The 20,704-nt window shown below is 36.5% G+C and overlaps 1 protein-coding gene across 1 annotated transcript in view; it reads right to left on the reverse strand.

The window, feature by feature from the left end:
• The window catches only part of DSC1 (desmocollin 1), a 28,353-nt gene extending 9,874 nt beyond the window's left edge, over positions 1-18,479 (reverse strand). Inside the window, exons 1-12 of the mRNA XM_015542481.2 lie at positions 18,417-18,479; positions 17,307-17,390; positions 16,214-16,298; positions 14,716-14,918; positions 13,390-13,509; positions 12,236-12,391; positions 7,041-7,185; positions 5,338-5,504; positions 4,707-4,841; positions 3,105-3,290; positions 975-1,234; positions 749-891 (exon numbers count right to left, since the gene is read on the reverse strand). Coding sequence (XP_015397967.2) covers positions 749-891; positions 975-1,234; positions 3,105-3,290; positions 4,707-4,841; positions 5,338-5,504; positions 7,041-7,185; positions 12,236-12,391; positions 13,390-13,509; positions 14,716-14,918; positions 16,214-16,298; positions 17,307-17,390; positions 18,417-18,479 — 1,747 coding nt within the window. The remainder of the gene's footprint in view (positions 1-748; positions 892-974; positions 1,235-3,104; positions 3,291-4,706; positions 4,842-5,337; positions 5,505-7,040; positions 7,186-12,235; positions 12,392-13,389; positions 13,510-14,715; positions 14,919-16,213; positions 16,299-17,306; positions 17,391-18,416) is intronic.
• Between the last annotated feature and the right edge of the window lie 2,225 nt (positions 18,480-20,704).

Below are 20,704 nucleotides of genomic sequence, written 5' to 3' on the forward strand. Positions count from 1 at the left end.
TGTAGGAGTGTTTGTTCAAAAGGGTTTTGAAAACACTACTTTATGATATCTGAAGGGCACTTCTTCACAAGAAGAGTTTCACAAAAAAAAAAATTAAGCAGAAGGACTGCAAGCCACAGCAAAAGACTGAAGAGTCATTGTTTGATCATTTCTTTAGGAAATACGATTAAATGCTTTGTTCCCCATTATGAGACGCTCAGAACAAACTTACCTTGAGCCACTGTTATAGGTGGGTTAAACCCTTTCAGCAAGTTCAAACCGTAATAATCTAAATCTGTACTCCTGAAGACTGGAGATCCTAGAGGAGGCCACCATGTCTTTGGCCATTCATTCATCACCTCCTAGCTTTGCGTTACTGACGCACTAGAGCTGATGTTGGGTGGTCTCCAATAAATTGAGCAGTCAGTGCAAACATATTTCACACTAAGTTTGGATCTGGCAATAAACAAAGGTCACCCCAAGATTTCCTTAAAGATACATCCTGGGGGCGCCTGGGTGGCTTGGTCGGTTAAGCGTCCGACTTCGGCTCAGGTCATGATCTCACGGTCCGTGAGTTCGAGCCCCGCGTCGGGCTCTGTGCTGACAGCTCAGAGCCTGGAGCCTGTTTCAGATTCTGTGTCTCCCTTTCTCTCTGCCCCTCCCCTGTTCATGCTCTGTCTCTCTCTGTCTCAAAAATAAATAAACGTTAAAAAAAAAAATTAAAAAAAAAAAAAAGATACATCCTGTATTTCTAGAAAACTGTACTCACCTGCATCCATTGCAACCACGGAAACATTGTATTGGTCGTGTTTTACAAATTTTGATTCTCTATCTAGCACTTTTATAGTTCTCAAGTCACCAGTGTGTTCATTAATTTCAAACCAGTTATCTTCATCTCCTATCTTCTTATACCTAATTTTTAGAAATCAAATGTAAATGCTCAAACCAAAGATTGAACATAATCTCAAAATATGTCATTTTGAAGAATATGTTACCTTAAGCCTTCACCGCTGCTTGTTTCCGGATCCAACGCTTTGTATCCCTGGAGTTCTTTTCCAACCGGGAGGCCATCTGTACTCTGAAGAACTTTTACTGGTGGTTGGCATTCAGGGCCCTCATCACTGTCTTTAATTTTAACAGTGACAGTTGTAGTGCACATAGTAGGAGCTTTTGAGTTTGCTGCTTTAGCGAATTGTGCTTCATTAAGTACACCAATTTGCAAAACAACCTCACGATGGACTTCATAGTTCAATGGCTGTTCAATAAGCATACTTTAATCAGTCAATTTGGAGCACTGTATATAACAGAAGACTTATAAGTATGATTCCAAGTTTTAGCACAAAAAGGAATATCATTTTTGCATATAAAACGTTGCCCAAAGCAGGTGCTAATGTAGTTAAAGACGAATAGTTAACTTCCTATAATAAGAAACAAACACTATCAAATACAAAATTGTTGACGAGTCAACCAATTTTTCTTCTCCCTTTTCTTTCAGAATGTCTTGCCTTCAGTTTTTCATTACAGGTTTAAATATTAATGGAAATATAGAATAGGTGTTTGAATAAATCCAAATTTATCAAATGAAGTTAACAGTGATAACTAAGAGGTATATAAAAAGTATAAAAAGAAATATATAAAATAATTAGACTACTAGAACATGAGATTTGGCTATAATGGAGCAGTTGCTTTGAGTGTATGAGTAAAAGTTATGATATTACTGAAGTACATTATATTTATGTTTTTTTAATGATTATATTTAGGTTTGTATAGCTCCTAATCAAAGTGCTCAGTTCCGAACTGAATAATGAGAAGCATCTTGAAACAAAAGTTAAACAATTAGAGACTAAAATCTATCAGGACAAAAAAAAAAAAAAAAAAAAAAAAGGAAAGCAAGAGAAAGAAACCTAGACCCCTCAAAAAAACAAAAAGAAACAAACAAAAAACCCAAGAAAGAACAAGACGAGTGAGAGAAAGAAAAAGCAATATAATAATTAAATGGCATTTTCTAAAAATCTTAGGAGGAAAGTACAACTGTGCATATATACACAAGAGTGCATACATGCACAAGAGTACATAAGAAAATACACTGTCCCTAAGAAATTAATCAGGACAATTATGCAACAGGTTAGTGAGGGCTCTGGAAAGAAGGACTCTGAAAAGAATCAGATTTGTCTACAGCTATAACACCCTGAATATGCCTGATCTCATCTGATCTCAGAAGCTAAGCAGGGTCGGGCCTCATTAGTACTTTGAAGGGAGAAAAAAGAACCACATTTAGTTCAAGTAATCATTCTGGGTGCCACTAATTGCAACTGAATTTTTAAAATCCCCAAATGCTGGCTACCTCAAATATAGGAGAAAGAATAGGAATAGCTGCTCAATATTTAATAGTCTGTCTTGTACATTATAGAAAAGTAAAAGTATAATATGAGCATGGAGGCACTTGAAAAGTCAAGAGGTTTGACTTCCAGTAGTGATTCTTCTATTTCTGTCTTGTGTTCCATAAAATAAGGGATTTGGACAAGTGGGTATCTAAGGTTTCTTCTAAGACTAATACTTGATTACTAATACAGTATTTCTCTGCCTTGGTTTTCACCACGTATGGAACAATGTGTCTTGTACCCATAATGCCTATCTTCTTCCTCTTTTTTTTCCTTTATTTTGAAAGAGAGAGAGAGAAAGCACGAGCAGGGGAAGGGCAGAGAGACAGAGAGACAGAGAAAGAGAGAGAGAAAATCCTAAGGAGGCTCCTCGCTGTTAGGGCAGAGCCTAACACAGGGCTCAATTTCACGAACCACAAGATTATGACCTGAGCTGAGATCAAGAGCCATATGCTTAACCAACTGAGTCACTCAGGTGCCCTAATGCCTACCTTCTAAGAATGAAGATGAGGGTAAAATCATCATCATCATCATCATCATCATCATCATAACAAAATCATCATAACAAAACATTTATGTAAACCAATAGAAATCATTTCAGCATTGTCTCTATTCACATACATACAGTCAAATACATATAGAGATATATAGTACATAGGATATATAGATATGTAGATAGCAATGCCCAAGTGTAAGTTAGTATTTTTTAAAATATTGCTTGATCGTTTTTTTGTTCTTGTTTACCTTGACAACACACAAGACTGCTTCATTTGTATTGGGGTCTGTGCTAATTTTGAAGTTTCCATTTTCATTTCCCTGTAGGATCTTATATATAGCCTTTGAGTGAGGAGTGTTTGGTAAGTCCTGATCATGTACCGCCATTCGTAAAATCTCAACATCAATTCTGTTTTCTTCTACTTCTGTAAAATACTAAAACAATTGTCCCTTGTCATTACAAATTCATAGCATTAACATGATTTTCTACTCTAACACTTACACTTAAAGAAATATTAAACAAAGTGATATGAGAACGTGCAATCATATATTGGAAAGAATTTATAAATTTCACGTATAGTGTACTTCTCACTAAACTGACTTTTCAAATCTTACTCATTCTTCAAAGACTAATTCATGTCTTAACTTCTAAACTTCTCTAAATCATTCAAGCCCTCAGATTTGTCTCTATTCTGAATCCCCTCAATATTTACAGTCTCTGGCCCCTTTTATATGAACATATTAAACCTTCAATATTTGTAGATAATTATAACCTACATTGATTTCTTATTATTACTGGATGATTTGTTACTATGCCAATTTTTGTTTTTAATTTACTTCTGATTCACTAGCAAACATTTTAAGGAAAAAGTTTTTCCTTTTTTGAGAAATTAAATCACATTTTTTCCTCTTCCTCCAAAGAATAAATGTTTACAGAAGCATATTATATTAATTAAAAGACTAAAGAAAGTAGTAAATCAGAATCCTCTAGAGATGTAAGATGAATTCATAGAGGGATAATAGCCTGATACCTTTGGAGTATAACAGATCTTAATTCTAATCCCAGTTTTTTCTCTTACATGGTCTACACGTATGAGATCATGAGCAAGTTATTTAACTGATTTTTCATTTTCTCAAATAAAATATGGGATAAACATGCCCTTAAAAGTTGTAGGGATCCATATAAAACAGTGTATGAATGTACCTATCACTAGGGGTTCTCTCTTCTTTAACTTGTTCTCTAGTATAGATTAATGAAAAAATGAAGATTACTCACTAAAAGTTCAAGAAAGAAAAACCATTTCCTGGAAGTATCATCCTGTATATATTTCTTGTATTGTGTATTTCCTAAGGGAAAGTTTGCTCCTATGTGATGTTGGAAGACTCTGCATATAGATGACGGTGGGGGGGTAGGGGGGGAGGTGCACACTGTACTTACTGATCTCCCAGCGGAGCAGAAAACACAAAGCTAGTCTCTTTTTAACATCTTAGGAAGTTAAAGTGAGAAAGATACCAGAGAGAGGGCCACTTCTCTTGTACTCTATAAAAGGAATTTAAATCCAAGGCATCACTAACAGACTTTGGCATCCAAGAAAATGATGAATACATGAACAGCAAGCATCAAGGGTTAAGAGGCCATTAGACAGCCAAGAGAATAGTTTTTTCCCTAGCATTTAGAAATGCCTGGTCCTTCAATTATTGTTACAGAAAATCTTTTTTTGTTTATATGTCATCTGTAAGCAGTAGCTCTTAAAACCAAAAATGTGTAGTCTCACAGAGCTACCAAATTCCAGATGTGTTTTTTTGAAAAAGTAAGTGAACCTTGGTAAACAAATACAAAGATGTACTCACAGATGTTTCAGTAAAATATGGTGAATTGTCATTTTCATCCTCAAGTGAAATTGTAATTGTTCCTGTATTAAATAAACCAAAAGGTTGCCCCCCCATGTCTCGCACTTCCATTATTAACTGGTATGTATCACATTTCTGAAAAAGAAAAGAAAAGAAAAGAAAAAGGTACATTGACGAACACTTATATTTCCTATAACTTATAATTCTCATAGCCATTGCTTAGGATCTGATTATTTTACACTCCTTTTATTTTATTTTATTTTATTTTATTTTATTTTATTTTATTTTGTTTTTTTAAAAGGCCACCTTAAATATAAATATAGAACAAGAGATTGGCTAGTCAGTACAATAGAAAACTGATGTACCTAACCTAACATTTCAAAATGTAAAGCTATTTTATCATTCACATCAAATTAGGTCAATGATTTTAAGTGAGAACTTGTCTAATATCTTGTACCTTCCCTGAATCTCTGTAGAGACAAAGAAAGTATCAGAGAAGCCCTAAGGAGAGCCTGTATAGAAGCCAGCTGGGAGAGGTGGCTATAGGATGCCTTATTGTAACTTCTCTGGGAGTTCATTATCAGTTTAAATATAGCTTAGTGATTGTAAAATTAATTAATCAGCTCATTACTTCTCTATCCAGTAAAGGTGTAGTTGTGGTGATGACACCTGTATCTGGATGTATGGAGAAATGCTTTGGATGATCTGGGATTTGCTGTAAGATTTTATATTTCAGACGAGTATGTAGAGTGTCAGGTTCATCGTGGTCTATGGCAGTCACTTGTCCCACTGAAGTTCCTGTTTAGATAAATGCAATATCATCAATAATTTAAAAGAGCAATATAATTGAATTACAAACAAAGTATGGTTGTAGTATATTCTCCCTAAAACCACAAGTGGATTGATTTTACAGGTGAGTGGAGTGGCTAAAGCTCTCCCAAATTCCAAGCTCCCCTTACTTGGAAACTTCACTTATGTGGGTACTATGAACCACACGGTTTATATTCCACACATATGAGAATATCCACCCCACCCTTGGTAGCAGCGGTTCTCAAATTCTTCCCCCCTACCCACCACCCCAGTTCATGGACCATTTTTGGATGGGACCTTCTCTGTATATCTTCTTTTATAGCTGAACTTGATAATGTTAATTAGAGGAATAGCACAGCTTTGAATATGATAAGAAAGATTTTACACTTTGATATTTTAATAAATGTGCTGAATTGTTAATATGCAAGTAATGCACTATTAATACACTGTGTAGCAGTCTGAATATCATTTGGACAAGCTTTACGGCCCAGAAATCAGTGTATTAGAAATGTTGCTTTACCAAACTACTAACTGTGAAAGAACAATATTAAACATGCATGCATACATAATGACAATAGAATGGATGAGGCATTTCTTGCAACTTTTTACTTTTTTTGAAAGTTTATTTATTTTGAGAGAGAGTGAGACAGCGTGCATGTGTGGGAGGGGCAGAGAGAGAGGGAGAGAGAGTTTTCTAAGCTAATATATTTAATAGCTAATAGAATTCTAAGCTAATAGAATTAGTAAATAGCACAGAGCCTGATGACAGGGCTCAATCTCATGAACCGTGAGACCATGGCCTGAGCCGAGATCAAGAGTTGGATGCTTAACCAACTGAGCCACACAGGTACCCCTCTTGTAACTTTTTTCTTTTTAAAATAAACCTCACAGTCCTATGCCCATTGATGTGCCTAGGTCACAGTCTTGGCTGCCTAAGAGCATTAAGCCAGTTTAGCTTTTTTAATTTGTCTGAAAAATTTGCCAACTAAAGCAATATATTTATTTTTATAAGTCAGATAAACATTTCCATGAGATGATCTATTTCTGGGTCCTTGAAAATTTATTGAAACTTTGTAAAGATTCAAATTATTTATTGCTTTATAAAGGCATCTGTGACACCTATGTACATGGTCAAATCATAAAACATAAACAGCATTTGTCTGTCACACGTTCATATTCATAGCGGATTCAGCTGCCTTCTATATGAGCATCGAAGAAATGAGGGCAAAAAGGTTTGCCTCTGAAGAGTATATGATCTTGTAAGACTACAAAGTTTCATGTAGAATACCCTTGACATTCAAGCATTTTAAGAAAAAATATTTATTTATTTAAGTAATCTCTACACCCCACATGGGGCTCAAACTCACAACCCTGAGATCAAGAGTCGCAGACTCTTCCAACTAAGCCAGCCAGGCACCCCTGACATTCAAACATTTTTAAATGTTTCGCATACTTGTGTTTCAAGCATGACTGAGGAACTGAATCAAAGCAAAAATCTAGTGTTTTTCTAAGAAGGGAACTTACCAGTTCGACAATTTTCAGGCACACTAAAGATAGTCACTTTGTTTTCAAAATACGGAGCATTGTCGTTATCATCTTCAACTTTGAATAGCAAGGGGAGCGGGTACTCTGGCGCGTAGCCGTCTGCAGTGGTTGCATAGGCATATAGCTGAAAGGTAGACAAACACCATCAGCTCCTTCTCAAATGACAAATGATACACAAAATTAGGCCTAGCGGATGGGGAAAGACATGATGTTTAAAAAGTCCTCCAGAAAAGAATATGTAACTAAGAACTTAAGCGATGGAAAACACACCAGCGCAGACAATGACCTTATGGCTTTGATACTCTTGTAGTGTTCACATTCTCCCACCAGGTACCATGCACCCCAGAATGAGGCTACTCTGCTCTCTGAATTAATCACATGCCCTCTGCTTGTTAGAGCACACAAATTTCCCCCACTTATGCTAATGACAAGTATTTTTTTTAAGTCTACAAAAAGCAGGATTCCATTTATTTACAGATTTGCAGAGATGTATACATAGATATCAACTATCTTCAGTGATCCAATTATGAATTCTTTTCTCTACTTATCCGTACTTTCTCATTTTTCTATCATAAATATATATTTGTTATGTATTAAAAGTGCCAATAAAATCATATACATATTTCAAACTCAATCTCATAATAATATATCTTGACCCCAAAGCTGGGATTTAATGTGTTTTCCTTGTAAACACCATCAATTTATTTCTTTCTACCTCTTATATGCTTTATGCATAACAATTGTTCAATAAATAGTCATTGAACTAAATAGATTTTCTCACCGACAGTACCAACTAAATGTGCCCAAGGTAAATTCTGTATTAATTCAGTTCTTCGGAACAATCAATTCTTCCTGATTGTCCTGCTGTGACCATCTTCCAAAATGAACCAGGATTAAAATTCCAGGTGTTTAACTCCTCCCTGTCTTTCAATAGCCTGATTAGTTGCCAAGCTCTAGGGATTATGGCATTTCTGTGTCTCTGGCATCCATTATCTCTTTTTAAATCCTTAAAAGATTTTGTTAATCTATTTATTTTGAAAGACAAAGAGAGCCCACACACATGAGCAGGGGAGGGGCAGAGAGAAAGCGAGACAGAATCCCAGGTACTATTTTGGGTACCTGGTTTTATTTTGTTACCAGTGATGAGTTAAGTATCTCCAAAATAAATCAAAACTGAAATCATTATTGTAGAGAGGACGATCCAGATTAGGAATATAGCTAAACTTTAAAGCATAGCCTTGCTCCCGTGGGGAATCCATTTATACTCCAATAATAAAGAAATTATTTATATACTTTCTTATTTAGTCATTAAAGCAACAGTTCCAAAAACTCAATAATAGTAATGGTTTTACAGTTTAGTTCCCATTATTTTATACTGAAAGCAATAATCATATATATTCAAGTATATGAATATTGTTTAAAAGAAGTATAATATAGAATATTATACTTTAAAATCAGTCACATTTTTAGCTGAATTAGAAGAGTATTATTTACATTTCAGGTGTGTTTTGATATATTGTTTCTCCCTTGAATTCTTCTGTAGCTTGGAGAATCTCATTTCTTTTAGCCCTTTTGCACTGCAATTTGCTGAAATTTTCTTTATCTTTGAGAAGACACAAATAGTTGCCAACAGAAGTGGGGACTTGAGTTTGACCTTGTAATGAAAGATATCTAATGCTGACTGAGCAGAGTTATGGAGAGAGCAGTGCCACCAAAGCTGAGTGGGTACAGAATGTGATTTGCAACATACATATAAAGACAATGGGTAGACCTATGAGTCTAGAAAAGAAACACATGTTGCAAGATAATAAGGCTCTGGTTGGATAGGTAAGGGATTACACTGAAACCCAATTTTCCCCTATGTATTTACAAAAGATACAGATTATCCTCAACACTCAAAGAGAAAAGTGTTTATAACTGCTTTCTTTCATATATAACTTGGAATTATTGAAGAAAATCCTCTTCTTATTTTTTGAAAAACTTGGAAAAAATGGCCTTATACACATCCCTGAAAGATAAGATGAATTTAATGGTTTAAGACAAACTCCTCAAACTGCAATAATGGTGCGACTCATCCAGAAAAATATTTACAAGCCAAGATTAAACATGATAACAGGTGGCAAGTGAGAGAACAGGAGCACAAAAAGGATATGTATTGAATTAGACTCATGGTTACTTGTTCTCAATAATCAATAAAATTGAATTATTTCAAGTAATAATAACTGGTCAACACATAACATTTATATATAGGTTATATAAATGCAAAAAGTTGGGAAATCCCATCAAAATCCTACTTTGAAGGCAAAATCCTATAGCATGTGTATTGTTCGATCTGCCACTAGAATTGTTTTTAAAGAGCTTTACAGTTTATATATTGATATCACCAATATTATGGTGTTTAATGATGGCAACAGCTCTGAGGTAGGTAAGAGAACTATTAGAAGCCCATAAAATACAGAAGGAAACAGATTCTTGAAGGTTGTGACCTGTCCAAGGCTAAAAGAAAAAGTGGCAGATACTGAAGATCTACTAATTTCCAGAGAAATAAGCTTTCCAATATAAAGCAGTGAGTGAAATTGATTTGATAGGAAAGCAAAGACATATTATTATTATTATTATTATTATTATTATTATATGTTTGTTTATTTTTGAGAGAGAGGGAGACATAGAGTGTGAGCTGGGGAGGGTCAGAGAGAGAGGGAGACATAGAGTGTGAGCTGGGGAGGGTCAGAGAGAGAGGGAGACATAGAATCCGAAGCAGGGTACAGGCTCTGAGCTGTCAGCACAGAGCCTGACGTGGGGCTGGAACTCAAGAACCATGAGATCATGGACCTGAGCCAAAGTCGGATGCTCAACTGACTGAGCCACCCAGGTGCCGCAAAGACATATTATTTTAATTTGCACCTTTATGTTGGTAAAGAAGGCTTCCATTCTATATTGCCTCAAGTGATTTCAGAACTTGCATCATGATTACATCTGTTTGTTATACTTTCTTTTACGAATCTTACTAATTTGCAAGTGATATTTCTTAATATCAATTCAATCCTATGTTAATTGGAACTAGAGAAATATTGGTAATTCTGAAATAAAAATGAGCCAAAAGCCACTTTAAGCATGAACTCCAAACTATTTTATTCCTTCGTCCTTTAAAAGATGTTAAAAAATAGCAAAGTAACTTTTTTATAAGTAATCTCTGCACCCAATGTGGGGCTCAAACTCATAGCCCTGAGATCAAGAGTCACATGCTCTACCAACTTGAGCCAGCGAGGCATCCCAATGTAACTTATTTTTAAAGTTAAACTATTCTCTCCTCCTTTTTACTGGCAATGATCCAGTGGGAAGCAGCTGAAGACCTCCAAATTCCAAAATCCAAAAGCAGAATGTTATCAGCAGAATAAGAAATGAAATGTATGTTGTAGCATACAGAGTATGCACCTTTTTTTTCTCCTCAAGAGAGACTACTAATGTTAGATCTTTCCTTCTTGTGAAGAAGCTATAAAAGGGGCAGAGAATTTACATGTTTACACCCATGCACACACATACACACATCTGTATCTATATATTTATCAGTTATTTATTTGTTTTCTAGATAGATCAAAATGTTTGCAATAATGCTTAACACACCTTTCCTGTAAGAGTCCATGCAAGCTATTTTTTTAAGATTTTCTTTTTAACTAATCTCTACACCCAATGCGGGGCTCAAACTCACAACCCCTAGGTCAAGAATGGCACGCTCCACTGAATGAGGAGCCAGGCACCCATATGTAAGCTAGTTTTTAAAGTAATGATTTGATATTATTATGAATAAATATGTTTATTCAGAGAATTGGGGTGGAGCATAAAATTATAAAGAAAATACGTCATTCTGATCCAATCATTTAATTTAATTATGAAATCCCTAAAGTGGGCCGTTAGTATTGTTCTAAAAATTTCACCACCTTATACGGTGTTTTGACATCTTTAGGATAGGGTGTCCACCCTCTACCCCACCCCACCCCCAATCATTAACTTTTTTCACGGCTGCCTTTATGCGGTTACCATTTCCTACTTACGTTCCAGATATCTAAGATGTTACTGTCTGGACTGCCCAAGTATGAGATAATTTTCCCTTTTATGTACTCCTTTATCAGAGTTCTTTCATTATACTCATAATTCACATATCCTAATGCTTAAACAATTTAATTCATCATCTCCCTGAAACTCACTCTGAATTTCTCCTGTATGTCAGATTAGACATCCGAACATAAGGAAATATGTGAAGTTTGAAAGAGAAAAAAAAGATTTAATTCTCAGAAGAGCTAAAATTTTCCTTTGGGTCAAATTAGATAGACTAAGAGGAATTGGTAAACTTATTCTGGATTACCAAAGAAGGAAAATAAATATCAAAGGTTTTCATGGCTGGAGGATAGTCAGAGAGAAGAGAAGAAGCACAATATTATTCAAGAAGTTAAAGCAGTGAATGTCAATCTTAGGATACGTTTAGACTTACACTGGGTGACTTCAAATTTTTAATTGCCTGGGCCCCATCCCAGAACAATTAAATCAGAATTTCTGGGAAATGACCTGAGCATCAATAGTGTTTAGAAAGTTCTCATGTGATTTATAATGTACAGTCGGGTTGAGACTAGTTGAACGATGCTATTATAGGGAAATTCAAGCTCAACAAAATTTACTATTGTCCCAAGATTCTATAGATCAAAGCCTTTCATTTAAAATTCTGTCATTACATTAAAAATTTTTAAGTTTATTTATTTATTTAGAGAAAGAGAGACAGACAGAGAGAGAGAGAGAGAGAGAGAGAGAGAGAGAGAGAGAGAAAGCGTGAGCAAGCAGGGGCGGGGCAGAGAGAGGGAGAGAGAGAGAATCTCAAACAGGCTCCGCGCTCAAACTCACCGTGAGATCATGACCTGAGCAGAAATCAAAAGTCTAACACTTAACATCCTGAGCCACCCAGGTGCCCCATCATTACATTTTCTCCCCTTTCTTCTCTTATGATATCCATTATCTTTCTTTATCAATGGTAGTAATAGAAATTTGAAGTTTATATTATATATTGATAATATTTAAATATTAAGTCAAATAATTGATTCTTCTAATATCCAAATAAGCAGCATTGAAAATATTAATACAGTTATTTGAAAGGTAATTCTGAATAAACAATCCAATAATCTTACCGGAAACTGTTCATATTGCTCACGGTCTATGCTTCGCGTACAAAAGATATCTCCTGTGTCCTTATCTATGTAGAACAAATTGAAGGGCTCTTTGTCCACGCCTGGTCCACTTATGGAGTAAAAGATGGTGTAGTTCTGTGCAGCATCAGATTGGACCTATAACAATAAGTGACAATTTAGGAAAAGAACAAATATGCGATGATAAACATCTTCAACCTAATATGGGGTGATGTTTCCATTTTTAGCACTTCCTCTCTTTTCTATTCGCCTACTCTTTCTTTCCCTTACTTATTTTCTCATCATCTCCCATATTTTTCTAAATTCTTATTCATCTTCTGCAACGTGCAAAGCCACAAACTCAATCATCTATTGGATCCCAAATTCTTTTGAGTGATCTGCATATTTATGGGAAATCTTGGAGCTATACCTTTACAATTCCTATTCACTTAATTATTATTATTATATAAAGTATAGTAACAATTTCAGTGGGTTGAGTTATTTGGAATGGAAACCTTCCTGATTAAAAAGAAAATAGAAATAATGCAACTTTCTTCCCACAATTAATTCATAATTTCAAACCTGACCTATTTTTACACTCCAGCTATCTGACAGTGATGCCACCTTTTTGGTAAACAAAAATACTGGTCTTTTCTGTGCGGATAACTTTATTTATTTATTTATTTATTTATTTATTTATTTATTTAATTTATTTATTTAAAGACTTTATTTTTAAGTAATCTCTACACACAACGTGGGGCTTGAACTCACAACCCCAAGATCAAGAGTCACATATCCTACCCACTGAGCCAGCTAGGCACCCTGGATAAGTATTAATGAAAGGGACAGTTGAATTATGCAAAATCTGCTAGGCATGTCCTCTGTCCAAGAATGCTAAATTCTGGTAGACTATTCAGGAGAACCTGGATATAGACCCAAGAGCATCAACAACTCAGTACCTGAAACTTGTCTCTAAATGTTAAATATGATTTCTGGAGGAAAGTGACATAACACACTGATTCTTTTCTAGTTCTGGTGAATAGATGATCCTTATTAGTACAAACAGCTTAAAGTCTTGATTCAATTCAAATGGAAAGTTTTAAAAATAAACAAGCAAAACGCCTCCACTCTACAAAGTCAAATGAGGTAAAATGTACCTGCTGAACATGTTGCGGAAATGGACCTAAGGAGTTCTCCATCAGTGAACAGGGAATAGGGGCCCATCGCCTCTTGCTGCGCTTGAGAACTGGGTCTTTTGTGTGTCTCTTCTTGGGAACCTGCGTGCGATAAGACATGAAGAAATACAATACTGCCTGTCATCAGGAACTGTGATTTTCACATGTACATTACATGAGGAAAATAAGTAAGAGTTGTACATAACAAGATCACAGGTAATACCCTCACCATTTCTGTTTTGTATTACTAAGATTCATACACACACTTAAGAACCAGTTTCACCTGATTTAATGAGTTAATCAACCAGAACTTTGTAAGGCATTGATGAAAGATGCCATCTTGAGGAGTATATACCCTCTAAAAATAGGTAATCTGTTAACAGAAGCTAAAAATTAGTTTTATTCCGTTAGGAGTGGTACAACCGACATTTTTTAAAATACTAACTATGGTGCAAAGCATTTGTATAACTATACAGAGACAGAGGTCAGCATTTGTTCAAGTATATTTTATTTTATGTAATGTGAAAACTCTCTAATAAGAAATAATGTTTTACAAGCCTTTTCCTAAATTTGTAATATATGTAATGCATATTAATATGTAAGCATATTCTAAATTTGGTGAAGAATTCTTATAATCCAAAGGAATTTAACTAGAGGGGGTCTCCCATAAATCAAATCACTTATTAATAAATTATTTCATAAAACCGATTCATTGGGCAGAATTTGGTTAAAGTGAGACCTATGTGAATTTCAGTAACCTCTCCCTTCCCACTCCTTGATCACTACTACTCACTTCAGGAAAATGAGCCTAGAGCCAGAACATTCAAACCAATCTTGTGGACTGGCTATACTCCATTCTCTGAGGAAACAGACCCGGTGGAATTGTCTATTAAATTGGCAGTAAGCTTTAGAGAATCTCTTTAAAGAGACTGAAACCCATAGTCACTTGGGAGAAAGCCACTCAGGGTAGAGTGCCACACCTCCAACCTGAATCCATTTCCACTGAGTTTTAGACCCACCCCTGCCTGTTCTTCAGGTTGGTTGTGTTTTTAGCCACACCTCAAACCACTATCTGAAACCTATGATATTCTGAGTTTGCTCCCTGGCCCCAGAGCTGTTCGTTCTTACACCATTTTGCAAATAGCTCTCCCACGCCTTAAAACTGTCTAGTCTTTACATAAGTTAATTAGAAGTAGAATAAACAAACAAGACAGCATTCAGGAACAATGATTTTAACGTGGAAGGAAATCTATGAAATGAAGAGTTCTCATAAAGCAGAGTATTACACTTAAGTCTTGACCTATATACCTTCTTTCCTCTCACATCCAGTACAATTTCTATCTCTTTCTGTTCCTGTCTCTGGTCATCTGAAAGAGAAATGTAAAAGCTTTTCCTTGCAGAAGACAAAATGAGGTCATGTGTTGTGTAGATGGAGCCATCTTCTAGAATTCTGAAGTCGGGATCACTTGATAGGATTAGGCTGGCTGACTGGAAGCATTCTTTTGGATTCACTGCAGGGAAGAAATTCACAGTAATTTGTAAAATAAAACAGGAATAGAACAAGTTTTACAAGACTGGCAACTGTGAGTGCTTGAGAAGCAGCAAGAGGGAGGTTACCCTTGGAATTTATTGAGTACCTACTATTATAAAATTTAGGGGCCATGGAAATTAAATAATTAAATAAATGGAGTCATGGTTTCTGGTATTTTCATCATAAATTAATTTGTGAATAGATATAAAATATTTTCTTAGTGTCCCTGGATTTACTGTTTTCATTTGAACTCTTATTTATGGGTTTGTACATATATATATATGTGTGTGTATATGTATACATATACACATAGATATATAAATTTGTGTGTATATATATATATAACAGATATATATATACACACAAATTTATCATTTTATATGTAGTATAACTGTATGATATCAGTAAATTTGGAGATTGTTTGCAATAATCTTTGGTAGTTAAAACTATCTTGCAAAAAGTAAGAAAACTAGTCTATACTTAAGTAATACTTAGTATATATTGTGGTTGTTATCAAAATATTTCCTTTACAGATTCATATTTAACATATTTAGCATATTTGCTATATGTCTATAAAATATAGATTGTTTATCTTTCTAAGTGTTTTTAGAAGGTATAAGGCAGTGGATTAATTTAAAACTTCAAAGCACTGGGCAAACGATGTCTGTCTTGGAAAGGATACCACTTCTGTATTGAAGATGTAAACTTAAGGCCAATGAAAAACCTTGATGGAAGGAATGTGGGCCTTGGACTGGGACCAACCAACCTACGCTTCAGGGACGGCTCTGAGAGTAAGATTTGTTGCAATTTTGACTTTCACAAGCTATTCTGTGTCATAGATCACAGATCACAAATTCTTGGTGAATATTTGTTCATTATAACCAACCTTAAGCACAAATATGATGTGGGGGCATTTAAATTTTGACACATTTGTTTTATATCTAATCAATTAAAGAACAACTGGCTTTGGAATTTTGGCAGCAGATTAGCTGATACGGATTAAGATATGCTTCTGGTTTTGGTGCCTTTATTCATTTGAACTAAGCCAATTTAGAGCTTTGATGTTTGCTAACTCTCTGGCAAGAAAAGTATACAACTGACTTGGTACTTTAATTGTTTCTAACCACTACCAAAACAGAGTAGTCTATCTTTCATTTTATGTCGAATTTTAATGCCAAGTAGCTACTACATGACTTTATCCCGAAGTTTACTAGAGCACCCTGAAGCTCGATATAGCAGTGAAAACTATAATACTGTTTTAATACTGTTTCTCACCTTTGCCTACAAGTGTTTCAGCCTGAAGATGAGAAGGAACTTGAAGAGAAATTTTCCGACAAGCATCGCAAGATAATATTAAAACCTCAAAAAAGAAAAAAGAAAAAAAAATCAGGAATTATATTTGATCACAAACTTTCACGTTACAGTTTTGTCTTATTGATAAAAATCGTGTCAATTTCAGAAACAAATTTATCTTCTAGTCCTTCAGCATTTTTCATATTCATTTTAAAAGGGAAGAGCAAAGGAAATGGCTTTAGGGGCACCATAGTCATTCAGTATCAATGAAAAATTAGAGTGAATAGTAGTTCTTAGAACCCAAATCATATTGTGTCATTTGTAAGAAATGGCTTACAAACCATTGATTTTATATAAAGGTTATCATCTGTAAGGCCAATTATAAATGTTACTGTGATTTCTTAGCGTGAAGAAAGCACGTAAGTTGAGAATTTAATGATCCAATATTTATACACAAATTATTTCCACAACCCCACACAATTTGAGATTATAGTTGATTAAGGCTAGAAACCATTGGAGGATTTTTTTTTAACCTTGTAAAGAACACCACCCACAAATATTCACTCATCTCAGGTGGCTCCTGGGACTGGCTTGGCATAAACATCAAAGTTTAAATGATCTCAAACCAAAAAAACTAGTCTAAAAAGAAATATAATTCAAAATATAGAGAGTACCCTTCAACAGGGTAAAGATCTGTAATTAAATTCAAAACACAACTATTGTTTTAAACAGCTAGATAGTCAAAGGAAAAAAAAACAGAGCACTTGGGGGAAAAACGTTATTAGTTTAAAAGTATCGTCAGGTTCAAAATATAGTTTGCTTCTTTCTCTTCACATTCTGTATTTATTTGCCTTCTCTCCTGTTTACCACTATGACTGCTTTTTGATTGTTTAAATACAAGATAGAGCAGGGCTAGATTTCCCAGCAACAGGTCAATTTTATTATGATTTTTTTCTGAGGACATATTTCTAGTTATGGGACCTATTATTTGGGAGAGAAAGAGGGCATTATCATCCATACTTGGATATACTAGGGATAGCCACATCCCTACTCCCACAACCGTCTTCTTTCCTACCTGCCCTACGATCCCCACTTGTTTGCTTCTGCCTCTGTAGGCAAAGCCAATGGAGGTCACCAGAAGTACTACTCCAGTCTTCAACTTAAATTAACAGCTTAATGATTTACAGGGAGCTGGGGTCAGACACCTTTTAATTATTATGGGGGTTAGGGATGGATGGGCAAGGGATGATCCAAAGGATACTGGATACAGAAGAGACCAGAAGCAAAAGAAAACTGGACGAGTCCCTCAAAAATCTTTCACCACATTTTACCTACTGCTAACTCAAGGTGGTCTCTGACATTGTTGTTATTGTCTCCCCCAGGCAGTTACAGAATGAGAATCTGACCATCAACCCTGCATCATATATTTATATGGAGAAAATGTTTATCCCCATACAGTAAAATCTTTAAATTCTGAAACTAAAATGAAGAGAGAGAGAAAGAAAGAAAATGCACAGCTCAGAAATGCCAGATGGAGATATGGGACAAGTCTCCTCTCCCTCATCCCCGCCAAAGAAAAATAGCACCTGAGTACACACTTATGAAGCTATGAAAACCCAAGTGGAAGCCAAGGTCATGGATTGTTTTCAATGGCTGTCACATTTTTCTTTATTGTTTTTCTCAAGTTAAACCCCTTGCTTGAACTGGGAGTTCTGCACTTCTCTTAGCTTCAGGTGGGTAAAATGAAAGTCCTGGATAATACACATCCCCACCCAGACTTCCTTCTCCTCCTCTTGCAGCTCAATGGAACTAAGCGTGACAAACAACTACAGCGCATTTAATGACTGGTAGTGAGAGGAAACCTCAGAACCTTCTGGGACAAATGCCCAAGGAATAAATTCATTCCAGTGCTCCTTAGGAAAACACCACAGCAAGATTGAACTGGGATTCCCTTGAAAAACTTCAACATGCTGGCAGTGGGCATGCGAAGAATAAACAAAACACCTGCTATCCCGGGTCACATGTATCTCAGCTCTTGCTTGGGTTTTTCTCAGATCTGTTTTTGTTTTCTCAGTCTATCTTCTGGGCCTTCCACTGCCACCCCTGCTCCCTTTCAAGCCCAAACTAGAGGGAGGAAGCGCGTAGTAACATGCATGAATTCCTTGATCCTTTGGTTGTTACTCACCAGGAGACAGAAAAGGAGCTGCTTATGGAAGATGCTCCCTGGGGCAGCAGAGGCCACAGCCATCAGAAGTGGTCCCAATGGTCAGGGATGGTGGCTGGATAATAGGGCAGCTTGGGATGCACAGGGTGGCTTAAGCAGATTCCCAATGGCTGGCAATTGTGCAGGGTGTTTCTGCTGCCACCTTGATGCAGCCAAGCTTGGTTTGGAGGAGAGTCAGGAGGCCAGTGATAAGAGACAGGAGATGGAGCCGCGGGAGAATTGCTTTCCTCCTATTCCCAGGTCAGTCTTCCTCCTTCCAATTCAATTACTTCTGAATGTAAAGAGGTTTTCCTACAAGTGGGGAGGGTGGGGTACAAAACACCCCAAAGCCCGGTCACTAGCTCCTCCTCACAGCTTTCAAAATTTCTCCTGCCACTTGACACATAGGCAGAAGCAAGAAGGAACACCCTCCATCCTCAGACCTCCTCCTTTTCCCCCCAGGTTGATGCTCCCCGGTTATTACCCACTCCCACGTCCTCCCCTCCTTCTTCTTGGCCTTATTAACCTGTCTTGCCCCTAGGTACAAACACAAATGGTGCACAAACTCCATACATGGAAGTGATGCCTCCTCAGCTGCCGTTTTGGCAAATCAGGGAACATATGCATGTGTAATCACAGCCATCTGAACTTATCTCCCTATCTCAGCGTTTAGGTGTTGTCTGCCTCAGACAGCACCACAGTTCTGCAGGAGACCTGGCGCTCCGGTCACAGCAGCAACTTCTCTGTGTTTACCCCCCGTCATCGTCTGACCACTGTGGCTTGGTCTTCGAGGTGTCACCAAGAATTTAGCAGAGTGTACACAGACCTCATAAAAGTTAGAGAATAAGGAAATAGCTGGCAGATAATTTTTTTATTGCATTCTTTTTTGGTTACTCATCGCGAGGCAATCTATTTTCTTCCTTGACTATCACTATTTGAGAGCAACTACGATCTGGGACCAACTCTCTTTAAAATCACTCCATTCATCTGAATTACTTACACATTACATGCAAGGTATCCTAGCCCAAAAGTACTATATTCCACTGAGGTTAGTTTTTGTTTGTTTGTTTGTTTTTCTTTTTTCTTTTTAACTTTATTCGTTTTGAGAGAGAGAGGCAGAGAGAAAATCCCAAGCAGGCTCCGCGTCTTCAGTGCAGAACCCAACATGGGGCTCAAACTCGCGAACCGTCAGATTGTGACCTGAGCTGAAATCAAGAGTCAGATTGCTTAACCCACGGAACCACCAAGGCACCCCCATCGAGTATAGTCTTTTGAAAACTAATAACCCTTGCAAGGAGAACCACAGCATCATTTCTCCTATCACAACTCAGTGAGTTCAGTATTGACTGCACCCATCAGCAGTGATGGAAGTTAGGAAAGGAAGGTAAATATTTTCAAATGGTAATTGTTTAATATAGGGTATAGAGAAGGAACTAAAATTCATACTTCCTGAGCCACTGCTAAAAATCAGGATGTGGCAGGCATTTCAGTGAATCCTCTCAAACAGCCCAGTGAGGGCTCCTTTCAGTTGATAAAACCATGAAAAAGTATGTGATCATCCTTTGCCCACTGACCCAATGAAGAAGTCAACATTGGAACGCAAGCCTGACTGCCTCCAAAAGGCCACTTTTTCACTCTCTCCTGCTATTTCGATGATAAGTATATATACATATGTTGAAAAGGAACAGAAAGTGATGATCAGGCAAGTAAGAGTTCAGCCTTGCTCAACAATAAGTCAGGTTGGAACTAGTAAAATGTATTCAGAAGCAGTTATAATCTATGCTTCTTAATGGCAGCCCATTATTCTGGAATACTGTGGGCACCTGGCCTCTTCTTTTTATTTTTTTTTTAATGTTTGTTTATTTTTGAGAGAGAAAGACACAGAGCATGAACAGGGGAGGGGCAGAGAGAGATGGAGGTACAGAATCTAAAGCAGGCTCCAGGCTCAGCTGTGAGCACAGAGCCTGACATGGGGCGCGAACGCAGGAACCATGAGATCATGACCTGAGCTGAAGTCAGATGCTTAACCGACTGAGCCCCCCAGGTGCTCCCCTGGCCTCTTTTTTTGACAGCCATCCTATAGTCAAGGGAAATGCTTGTTTGCATTTATGTAATGCATTTATGTTATAAATTCTTATAAGTGAAATTACTCCCCTTGCTCCTGCTACTGACATTTCTACCTCATGTTCAACTGAAAAGTAAAGGCACAACCCAATACCCGTGATGATGAGAAAGAAAGTATGAAAGATTTTCTTTTCATTATTTCACAG

The sequence above is a fragment of the Panthera tigris genome, chromosome D3, assembly GCF_018350195.1.
Source record: "Panthera tigris isolate Pti1 chromosome D3, P.tigris_Pti1_mat1.1, whole genome shotgun sequence".
Lineage (NCBI taxonomy): Eukaryota > Metazoa > Chordata > Mammalia > Carnivora > Felidae > Panthera > Panthera tigris.